This window comes from Gamsiella multidivaricata (genome assembly GCF_025024155.1).
Source record: "Gamsiella multidivaricata strain RSA 2152 chromosome Unknown BC939scaffold_1, whole genome shotgun sequence".
Lineage (NCBI taxonomy): Eukaryota > Fungi > Mortierellomycota > Mortierellomycetes > Mortierellales > Mortierellaceae > Gamsiella > Gamsiella multidivaricata.
In genome coordinates, this window is record NW_026251709.1 from 496,820 (window position 1) to 507,066 (window position 10,247).

At 49.4% G+C, this 10,247-nt stretch overlaps 3 protein-coding genes across 3 annotated transcripts; 2 read left to right on the forward strand and 1 right to left on the reverse strand.

Moving 5' to 3' along the window:
• Positions 1–203: 203 nt before the first annotated feature.
• On the reverse strand, positions 204–3,596 carry BC939DRAFT_434052 (Mechanosensitive ion channel-domain-containing protein). The gene is made up of 4 exons (XM_051553320.1): positions 3,333–3,596; positions 1,043–2,865; positions 555–947; positions 204–454 (listed from the first exon to the last, which is right to left on the reverse strand). The coding sequence occupies exons 1-4, from the start codon at positions 3,409–3,411 to the stop codon at positions 239–241; spliced, it is 2,511 nt and encodes an 836-aa protein (XP_051417818.1). The 5' UTR covers positions 3,412–3,596; the 3' UTR covers positions 204–238.
• A 691-nt stretch (positions 3,597–4,287) lies between these two features.
• Positions 4,288–6,017, forward strand: BC939DRAFT_434054 (ribosomal protein L4 domain-containing protein). Its single transcript, XM_051553321.1, has 2 exons — positions 4,288–4,319; positions 4,771–6,017. The coding sequence occupies exons 1-2, from the start codon at positions 4,317–4,319 to the stop codon at positions 5,869–5,871; spliced, it is 1,104 nt and encodes a 367-aa protein (XP_051417819.1). The 5' UTR covers positions 4,288–4,316; the 3' UTR covers positions 5,872–6,017.
• A 788-nt stretch (positions 6,018–6,805) lies between these two features.
• Positions 6,806–9,203, forward strand: BC939DRAFT_434056 (NUC169 domain-containing protein). Its single transcript, XM_051553322.1, has 4 exons — positions 6,806–7,074; positions 7,189–8,070; positions 8,181–8,926; positions 9,027–9,203. The coding sequence occupies exons 1-4, from the start codon at positions 6,953–6,955 to the stop codon at positions 9,107–9,109; spliced, it is 1,833 nt and encodes a 610-aa protein (XP_051417820.1). The 5' UTR covers positions 6,806–6,952; the 3' UTR covers positions 9,110–9,203.
• The last annotated feature ends 1,044 nt before the right edge of the window (positions 9,204–10,247 follow it).

Consider the following 10,247-nt stretch of genomic DNA (forward strand, 5'->3'; position numbering starts at 1 on the left):
AGGAAGTATATACCTACTTCATGTGGTGGGTATTTGCCAATTGCAGCGAGTACTTTGGGTGTGTAAAGTGAATGGGCTGCATTCTTGTAGCTACTACCAGAACGGGCTACAGGAAGCAGCAGAAGAAAGGGGAGTGGTTTATGGATCCATTCGCCAGCGGCCACATAGCAGTATTTTTAATGCGACAAATGATCATTGTTGACCCTCGGTCAATTTATTGCAATGCTTGGTATAACTCTTAATCTCCTTGAGGACGATGGGTCCGGCGACGATAAGGTCGCGCCATTTCTTCCGTGGAGGAGTACTGCCGCGAAGAGTTGGATCCTAATGTCGCTTGGTCAGCTTGGTCGTAATTCTCATCGTGTAGATCGCGGTTCGTGATCTCCAAACGTTGAGGAAGTGCGTAGTACTTGATACCGATGTCCTCCACGGCCTCCTTCAGTGCAAAGTTGAACTAGAAGTTTGTAAAGAAAATGGTGTCAGCAGAGAATGTATGAATCACAGATACGTGAAAACACCATAGAAAACGGTAGTTTCTCTGATAGATGGTTTACCTTGGTCCTCCGGGCCCAGCGACGGCCAGAGTCCTGCCAATTGCCCTTGTGCTCGATGACCATGCTGATCTTCAGTTTAACGTCCATCTCCTGAATCTGGATTTCCATATCAGGTGCAAATTCTTTGCTCTCCTTGGCCAGAAAGTCGCGCATTCTTGCACGGAGTTCAAGAATCTTAACTTGAGGCGTGTAGCAATCAACATTCAGAACAATTTTCTCAGACATGTTGGGCGATCGACGGACGTTGTGGATGGCCTTTTGACTGAGGATGTTGTTGGGAAAGTACATGCGCTTGCCGTCCCAAGTCACAAACATGGTACTGTTAAGACCGACTTCGCGAACGTACATGTCGTAGCCATCGATACTGCACAGATCTCCAGAGTCATAGGGGTGCTATTATATATAGCAATGATAAAAAAAGTCAGAATACATGGCCCCCCAGCTTATCATTTCGTATTAGCGTCCTGATTATTGAGGAGCCAACTTACTGTGATGAACAAAAAGACGATGTTCTCGAACAGAGTTTTGAGCGAGTTGCCAAAAACAAAGCTAAGTGCGACTAGGAAGGAGCCGATTGATAGCATATTCTGTACAACGCTCGTTCCAAAAATCGATAGAATGATCAGAATCCAAACCACCGTGACGATGGTCAAGAAAATGATATCCAGCTTGCCTACAGCCTGCGACAGATCTCTCAGTGAAGTATGCAGATCCTTGCGCTCCTTGTAGACATAAAAGATCTTCTCCTTCATCTCCCTTTTGGAAATGTCACCATTGCCGTCCTTGTCAAAGATCATAAACGCCTCCTTGGCATCCTCTTCAGTATCAAAGTACGGGTAAAAGTCCTCGACGACCAAATCTTCGCCGTTGCCTTGAAGGTTGTAGAACAGTGTCTTTGCAAGTCGTTTGGCGTTTTCGGTCGAATTGATGTCCTTGGCAGGAGTGTCGTCCGCCATAGCGATACCTTGCAGTGTTCGATTAATTCCTTTGAAGATGTCGTTATGCCTGGGGCCCCTGCTGTCGCGCTGCATCCGACGCACCGAAGGTGCGGCCGATCCGCGGCTGTTGTGTTCTGTTGGTGTTCCTAATGGAGTCGTGTTCGATGACCCGATCAGATCGTTCAGATGAAGCGTCTCAGTGTTGTCCAGACTGTGAGACCGCGATTGTTGACGAGACCTGTAGCCGAGTCCAAAGGGCGACATATAATCTGCGTTATCCGCTGTGTTGTTTCGGCTATGTGTCGGACGAACCCTCTTGTTAACTCTCTTGGAAGTTCCCAGACGATCGAGCACCTGCAGGGCGTACTTGTTTTCCTTGATACGGTCTGCGTATGCGGTTTGATGGAAGTTCTTGGAAATAATCTGGAGAAGGACCTTCTCCACAAGCACGAGTGCGCAACCGGCAACGATGGCGCCTAGTACCTTGATTATGATAGGCTGCCAGGTTTGGTCCTTGATGATTGGAAATGTTATCGACGAAAGGAAGGCGAAGGAGCCCGTAGCCCAGCAGGCGGCGATCAACCACTTGAGGTACTTTTTGGTCGCAACAAAGATCAACAGCCTGGACTTCACAGTCTCCAGTCGGTTAATGGCAACAAGCGAGGTGATACGGACAATCACGACTGGTATAATGTCGACGCCCCAATTGGTGACACAGACGATGCACCACATGAATGCCAGACAGCCAAACACCGAGACGATTGAATCCTTGCGGACTTGGTCCTTCTCCCACGCGGCGATATCCTGATTGTACTGCAGCATTGTGTCTTCCGTGGCACCCGAGGGTGGGTATGCTGGGTGAGGTGGGACACTCAGATAGATCTGCGTTAGGACTGCAGGGATGGCGACGATCGGTGCAATGGTAATCATCATAATAACCATGCGTAAGAATGGCGATAATTTACGCCAGGTCGATCGCGCTTTCCTGTCCTTTTTCTTGCTATGAATTTGGCCATTATCATCAATATTGACATCCTCGTCCCAGTCGAAGTCAGACTCGTCGCTGTTCATGGCCTGACGAGGTGGAGTAAAATCGTGCTCCATGGCCTGGTCTTGTTTGAGAATGCGTTCGATTTCGATCATGGTCGAAGACGGTAAAGCATTTGCGTCTGAGCCGTGTTTCTCGCTGTTGGCGCTTTTGGAATTGCTGGTCCTGTAGGTGCTGTAGGGTGTAATTGGCTCGGAGGCAGGTGTCATATAGGGGTGCAGTTGATCAGAGCCTATGAGTTCCTCTGCGGGAGGAAAGGACGAAGGTGGACGACCAGAGGGATCACAGGGCGAGCTGGGTGTAAAGGTCATGGTCAGGGGGATATCTAGCGAAAACGGCCGTCGCTTGAGGTTAGTGCAAAAGGTCTTTTCCATCTTTGAGGCGGTATAGTTAATGAATAGAGGTATAGAAGATCGAGTGAGACTGAATGGCCTGGAATGCTCAATCTTCCTCGATCCTTTACTTGGTCGCACAAAAATACACAACACAGCTCGTTTTGATAACAGGAGAAGTGAAGGATATATATCAAAAAGAGGACAGAGAATAAGATAACAGGCAAAGTGAGGACAGATAAGCTGATGGCGATGGATACATGAAGAATCCGACTTGCATGATAACGATGGACGGTTCATGAATGGATGGGCACAGTGCGATTTGGAATGGGTGATGATATCGGGCACGGTGCACTGCGAAAAGCCGGCAGGCGCACACGATAGGAGCAATTGGATGGGAATTCTGATCCCAGAGAGGTTGAGGTCGGTTGTAGCTGGTTACAGCTGGTTGTGTATCTACCTCCGGCAACGGTGAGGAGGCCATCGCTCGCCTCGGATTCTTTCTTGTTCTGAGTGTCCTTCTGCCGCTTGAACTTCATTGTTATGTGTCGTTTGCTGTGTGAGAAAGCGATTCGTTTAAGTGAATGATCTGTGGGTGAAACAGTGAAAGAGTGCCGTGGAGAGGAAGTGCTGTAAATAGAGAGCGAGGTGAATGAGTGGGACAAAATGAAAAGAAGTGTGAAGTTGAAGTTCAGGGGAAGAGTAAACAATGGGCAGATCCAAGACCTGTTCCCTGGCGCCGACATCCCTTTTTTGTTCCAAAGGCGTTATTCGATGACCAGAAATTCGATTTCATTCGTCACTGTTCTTTCATAAAACCTGGTGCTAATGTAATTTAAAAAAAAAAAAAAAAAAAAAAAAGGATTTTCAGGTTTCCAGGCAGCAATGACCATCATACATTATACAAGGGTCCTTGGTACCCAGCTTGACCCGAAATAGAACTTCAAGAACCCATCGTAAGATCTGTACCGACATTTAGACTGCTCTCCGGCGTGCAACCGGGGTATGTGCGCCCCTGCATCGGGACCCTGCACCTATCACGTACGCAATAATTTACATTGAAGAAAGCACATTACGCAAAATGGCGCGCTTTATTTGTTCATGCTGACAGATGACAGGTCCGGGCACGCTACCGATAGCCCAGTTACGGGGAAAAACGCCTTTAATACCGAAAGAGCAGATCCATGTTTACACCGGGGTCTATCTGTTGGATCAGTAATTGCTTGTGGATAGAATGCACTTCTTTTTTACTAAAGGAAGCTGTAGTGGGGGAAGTACTTTTGGTGTACCAGTAGCGCATTGAACTTGAAAATCCGACGAAACTCAGCACACCAATTTTATAATTGAATCGAACTTGAGGGGCTTGAAAATGGCCCTCATATTATGGCGGGCAGCGTGAGGCACTTGTGCTCCCTCTCTTTCAAACCCCACTAAACATAATACAATGGTTAGTGCTGGCAGATCTATCCAGACCACCCAATCCATCCATTTATCCATCCATTGCCAATTCATCCATCGCCAATTTATCGATTCTCGTCCGTCATGAAGCAGTTGCTCGTTCACCATCTCAACGATCGCGCCAAAGGCATCATGTGCACCCCGGATAATTGATCTTCTGCACCTAGTCGACGATGAGTGCTGCTTCAAGAACTTACGGATTCAGCAGAAGGGATCACTTACAATTGGAAGCAGGAACCCTCTTTCTTGAACCAATTGGACGTCGCACTTTACAACGCTAGACCAGACCGAGAATGGGGTTCATGGCATGTTTTGCAGGATCTGAATTAGCGTTCAGGATAGACACTAAACACTTTGCAGCCAGGAAGAGAGCTAAAGTGTTCAAACGCGAGGACATGGAGATCTAACGATTGGATTCTACGCTGTACCTGCGCGAATAGGCTGCTCGTCCCGTTATCTCCGTCTTCTCCGAGTCTGGCAAGGAGGCCATTGGCACCCAGGTCTTGCCTGCTGTCTTCAAGGCTCCCATTCGTCCTGATGTTGTCCAGTTCGTCCACAAGAACATGAACAAGAACCACCGCCAGGCTTACTCTGTCTCTGAGAAGGCTGGTCACCAGACCTCTGCCGAGTCCTGGGGTACCGGTCGCGCTGTTGCCCGTATTCCCCGTGTCTCTGGAGGCGGTACGCACCGTTCCGGCCAGGCCGCTTTCGGAAACATGTGCCGTGGTGGTCGCATGTTCGCCCCCACCAAGATCTGGCGCAAGTGGCACGTCAAGACCAACCAGAACCAGAAGCGCTTCGCTACTGCCTCTGCTTTGGCTGCCTCTGCCCTCCCCTCGTTGGTTTTGGCCCGTGGTCACAGAATTGAGCAGATCGAGGAGGTTCCCCTTGTTGTCGGAAACGGTGTCGAGTCCTTGACCAAGACCAAGGCTGCCGTCGCCCTCCTCGAGTCCATTCACGCTTACGCCGATGTCGTCAAGGTCTCCAACTCCCGCAAGCTCCGTGCTGGTGTTGGTAAGCTGCGCAACCGTCGTCACCGCCAGCGTCGCGGTCCCCTCGTCGTTTACGCCGAGGACAACGGTATCGTCAAGGCCTTCCGCAACATTCCCGGTGTTGAGCTCGCCAATGTTCGCCACCTTAACTTGTTGCAGCTCGCTCCTGGTGGCCACATGGGTCGCTTCGTCATCTGGACCCAGAACGCCTTTGCTCTTTTGGATCAGATCTATGGTACCTACCGCAAGGCTTCTGCCCTCAAGAAGGACTACTCTCTTCCTTCCCACATCATCTCCAACCCTGATATCACCCGTATTATCAACTCTGCTGAGATTCAGGGTACCTTGAAGGCTGCTGGTCCCGCCAAGACCCCCCGCCCCTACACCCAGAAGAAGAACCCCTTGAAGTCCATGGCTGTCATGAACCGTCTCAACCCCTATGCCCAGACCCTTCGCCGTGCCGAGATCCTCAAGAAGACCCAGAAGAAGTCTGCTAAGAAGGCCCCCAAGACCTCCGCTGCCTTCCTCGAGACCTTGCACGCCGAGTAAATTGTCTGTTCTCATTGTAGCGCAGACATTCATAATGGGATGTTGTGATATGCTCAGTAATGCACTCTTGGAGACACCTCAGGATGGATCTGCAAATGTTCACACCAGAAATATCGGATCAAATAAAGCCCATAACTCAACTTTATGCCAGTATCATTTTATGATTATTATTTTACTCCTAGCTCTTTTTTTGAGCTATGCTGTAGCCGTGAATGCGTGCCTGTGGAGCTGAAGAAAAAAATATGACTGCTTTTTACGTGGCTTATGTTTTTGTGTTTTTTTTCTTTTTTTTTTAAAATGTTCACTGAGGGATATTGTCGCGAGTCGACCGTTTGTCCATACAACTCTCCGTATCGTCTCATCGCAACACATAGTACAAGCTCCATCACAACCCATTCTCACTCACATTCAATGCCAAGCACGCGACCAACAAGGAAGGCCGCGGCGTCTTCTGCTGCCAAGGCCAAGCCCACACCAACAAAGAAGGTGGCTCCTGCTGCTGTACCCAAGAGTAAGAAGAGAACCGTGGCTGAAGCACAGCAGGAGTCTGACGATGAATTTGGAGAAATTGCCATCGACATAGCCTCGGACGATGAGGATATGGACGGAGATACAGAGGAAGACGAAGAGGAAGACGAAGCTGAAAAGTTCCCGGAGGAAGAAGGACAGGACATGTCTGCTGCCGATATTGAGGAGGACGAGGACGAGGATGACTCTGAGGGGTCCTACATGGACGGCGACAGCATTGTTGACAGCCAGGAAGAGCATGAGGAGGAGGAGGCAGAAGGGGATGATGATGAAGAGAGCGATTTCAGCGACCTTGAGGAGGACGATATCGATCCCAACTTTGGACATAACCTCAACGAACCCCTCCCTGCCGAAAGTGACTACAATCCTATCAAACGAGAATACCCAGAAATCGACCCTGTCTATGACAGTGACTCCTCGACGGAAGAGGTTTGTACCATTTGCATTACTCAAGGAATGCGATGTACATGGTAATTACGAACCAAGTAACTGATCGGTGCCATTCTTATCCCCACTATCTTGCCAGAACGAGAACACTGTCGGCAACATTCCTATGCACTGGTACGACGATTACCCACATATCGGATACGATATCAACGGCAAAAAGATCATGAAGCCCGCCACCGGCGACGAGCTTGACAAGTTCCTCAGTACCATGGATGATCCAGACTCATGGCAAGTTCCTATCTTCATGTTCAACTACTTTACTGATTTTTGAACCGCAATCCAAAATGCCCATAAGTATCAAAGCTAACCGGATATGCATATAATTGAAACCAAATTGAATAGGTTATCGGCTCACAACTATAAGGAGGGTCAAGATGTCAAGTTGACAGCAGAGGAGCTCGAAATCATCCGCAGATTGGAGGGCAACAGGATTCCCGATGCAGACTACAACCCATACGAGGATCAGGTTGAATTCTTCACGTCAAAGACCGAAATCATGCCTCTATCTGCTGCTCCTGAACCGAAGCGTCGTTTCATTCCCTCGAAGCATGAAGCGAAGAGGATTATGAAGATCGTTCGCGCCATTCGTGAAGGTCGCATCGTTCCTCGCAAGTCTGGCTATGTTCCTCCTAAGCCAAAGTTCTACAACCTCTGGAACGATGCGGAGGACAAGCAAAGGGAGGAGCATGTTATGCACATTGCTGCGCCCAAGATGAAGTTACCCACTCACGACGAGAGTTACAACCCGCCTGCCGAATACTTGCCAACAGAAGAGGAGATCAAGGAGTGGAACGAGATGGACAAGGAGGATCGTCCAAAGAACTATCTCCCACAAAAGTATAATGCCCTCAGGAATGTTCCAGGTTACGGCCAGTTTATTCAGGAGCGTTTCGAGCGTTGCCTGGATCTCTATCTGGCACCTCGCGTACGCAAGAACCGTCTCAATATCGATCCCGAGAGTTTGATTCCCAAGCTACCCTCACCTCGCGACCTGCAGCCTTTTCCCACCCGCCTTGCCATCGAATTTCTGGGACACGAGGGTCGTGTTCGTTCAATCTCTGTCGATCCCTCCGGCTTGTGGCTCGCATCTGGATCTGACGACAAGACTGTCCGCATTTGGGAAATCGCTACTGGCCGCTGCATGGCTACCTACCATTTGGATGAGCTCGTCACGTCTGTTGTCTGGGGACCCAATAAGGAGGTTGCTATTCTCGCAGTCGCATGGTAAGTTAAGGATATCTGTTACATAGCATGCACAGTTTTGAATAGCTTGCGTGCATTATTCCAAAGGAGCTAGTTAGTTGACTGAGTTCTTCCTCTTTTCAATATTACAGCGGATACAAGGTCGGACTTATCTTGCCCGAAAAGATTTTCTCATCCGAGCTCACTTTGCACTCTGAGGAATACCTGAAGGCAGGATTCGCCAGCAGCGTCACATCAGAGACGAACTCTAAAGCGACATGGAAGCAGCCAACACCCGCGGAATTTGATCAGGGCATTCGTGTCTGGGTTCATCTTCAGAAGGCAGTGAAGCAGGTTACATGGCATCGTAAGGGAGACTATTTTGCCACGGTTGCGCCGGATGCCAATAACTCCGCTGTTTTAATCCATCAATTGACTAAGCACCAGACTCAGCAGCCCTTCAAGAAGAATAAGGGCGCTGTGCAGAGGGTCATGTTTCACCCCAACAAGCCCATGTTCTTTGTCGCCACGCAGCGTTATGTTCGCCAATACAACTTACAGCGTCAGGAGCTGGTTAAGACCATGCAAACTGGTGTTAAGTGGATCTCATCGTTAGATATTCACCCTGCAGGAGACAACTTGATCATCGGGTCGTATGATAAGCGTCTGTGCTGGTTCGATCTCGACCTCTCGTCTAAGCCTTACAAGACTCTGAGATACCACCAGCAGGCCATCCGTTCTGTCGCCTATCATAAGCGCTACCCACTCTTTGCGTCATGCGCGGATGATGGCACTGTGCAAATCTTCCACGGCATGGTTTATAACGACTTGCTGCAGAACCCATTGATTGTCCCCGTCAAGATCCTTAAGAATGTTCACGAACGCATCGATGCCCTTGGTAAGCGGAAGATTGGTTTTTTAATTGATAAAGCTGTTTCGTTGTTCATGCGGTATAATTGTTGCTGATCGAGTCTTTTTCTTCTACATGTACTTTACAGGCGCACTATGCGTGGAGTGGCATCCTTCGCAGCCATGGCTGCTCTCCAGTGGTGCCGATCACACGATCAAGCTGTTCTCGTAGGCCTCGCAGCGCACGCGTTCATCAATTCATTCATCTGCATTCATAATAAATATCCATCTAGACTTACGAAACGCTGTGCGGGTTTGATGTTGCGACTTGCGAGTGCACATACTGTGCGACGATGGCATCGAGCAGTCAATTGACTGTGGTACCTGAAAACTTTAATCTGGATGTTAAGGGTAAATGGGCGACCTCCGCGGTCCAGCTGCCCTCATCACTGCCTTATTGCAACAATGGACCATATACTCACTTTCATACATCCATCTAACAACCATCTCATATTTACTGCTCTGCAGGGTACCGTCTCTGTCTATCGTTGGAATTACACAACAGCGCGACAAGAATAACGATCCTTCCCATTTCTGACAAAGCACCAGTGCATCATCCACTCTCTTGTAGCCTGTCTTGAACGCTTCTCCACACAATACGCCGCACGGACACTGCCCAATTGATATTCACCATGAACAAAGACGAACCCTCACACTCGACCACACAAGTCGCTGCCTCAATACCACGGCCTCTACACCTTTCCCAGTCTTATACACCTCAACAGCCATCAACCTCACTAGCCGTGCCAGATCCCACCCTCGCCCCCCTTGCACAGACACAGCACTCCTCACAGACACAGCACTCCTCACAGCCACATCCGAATCAAGCCTCCCTTTCGCCGACCCCAAACGAGTTTCCTCAAGGCGAAGACATCCTCTCGACGAATTCCACCAAAAGTGTGTCCCTTACATCGCGGATAGGGTCGACAGGGTCCCAATTAGTATCGCCAACACAAGAAGTCCGAAAGAGAACAGGACGTAGAGTGTTGCACCGACCACGACCCCTGGACCTCGATCATGCAAAGCTCAATCGGGGGGGTAGTCAGCAATCTCATCAGCAACCACCTTCAGCTCCGGGGATAGGGACTGAACAACGGCCAGTCTCCGCATATTTGGCGTCTGCTACTGAGTCAGGACCAGTTACTGGGGAGGAGGGTGGAGCACAGCGTGAGCCAAAACACCGAGGAAAGTTCCCACTGCTGCAAATCAAAACCGACCTTACCCCCGCAACGTCTTTTCGTCGGATATCCACGAATGGTCCAGCATCTGCCCTCAGTCAAACGAACCCAGCGCAGCCTGCTGTATATGGC

Bases quoted from the DNA above. Each gene is read 5' to 3' on its own strand.
- BC939DRAFT_434052 (XM_051553320.1), bottom strand. From the start codon at position 3,411: ATGAAGTTCAAGCGGCAGAAGGACACTCAGAACAAGAAAGAATCCGAG. The intron at 2,866-3,332 runs GTAGATACACAA...CGTTTTCGCTAG, and splicing joins CCTCCTCACCGTTGCCGGAG to ATATCCCCCTGACCATGACC. The intron at 948-1,042 runs GTAAGTTGGCTC...TATATATAATAG, and splicing joins TCGTCTTTTTGTTCATCACA to CACCCCTATGACTCTGGAGA.
- BC939DRAFT_434056 (XM_051553322.1), top strand. From the start codon at position 6,953: ATGCACTGGTACGACGATTACCCACATATCGGATACGATATCAACGGC. The intron at 7,075-7,188 runs GCAAGTTCCTAT...CAAATTGAATAG, and splicing joins ATGGATGATCCAGACTCATG to GTTATCGGCTCACAACTATA. The intron at 8,927-9,026 runs GTAAGCGGAAGA...TGTACTTTACAG, and splicing joins CGAACGCATCGATGCCCTTG to GCGCACTATGCGTGGAGTGG.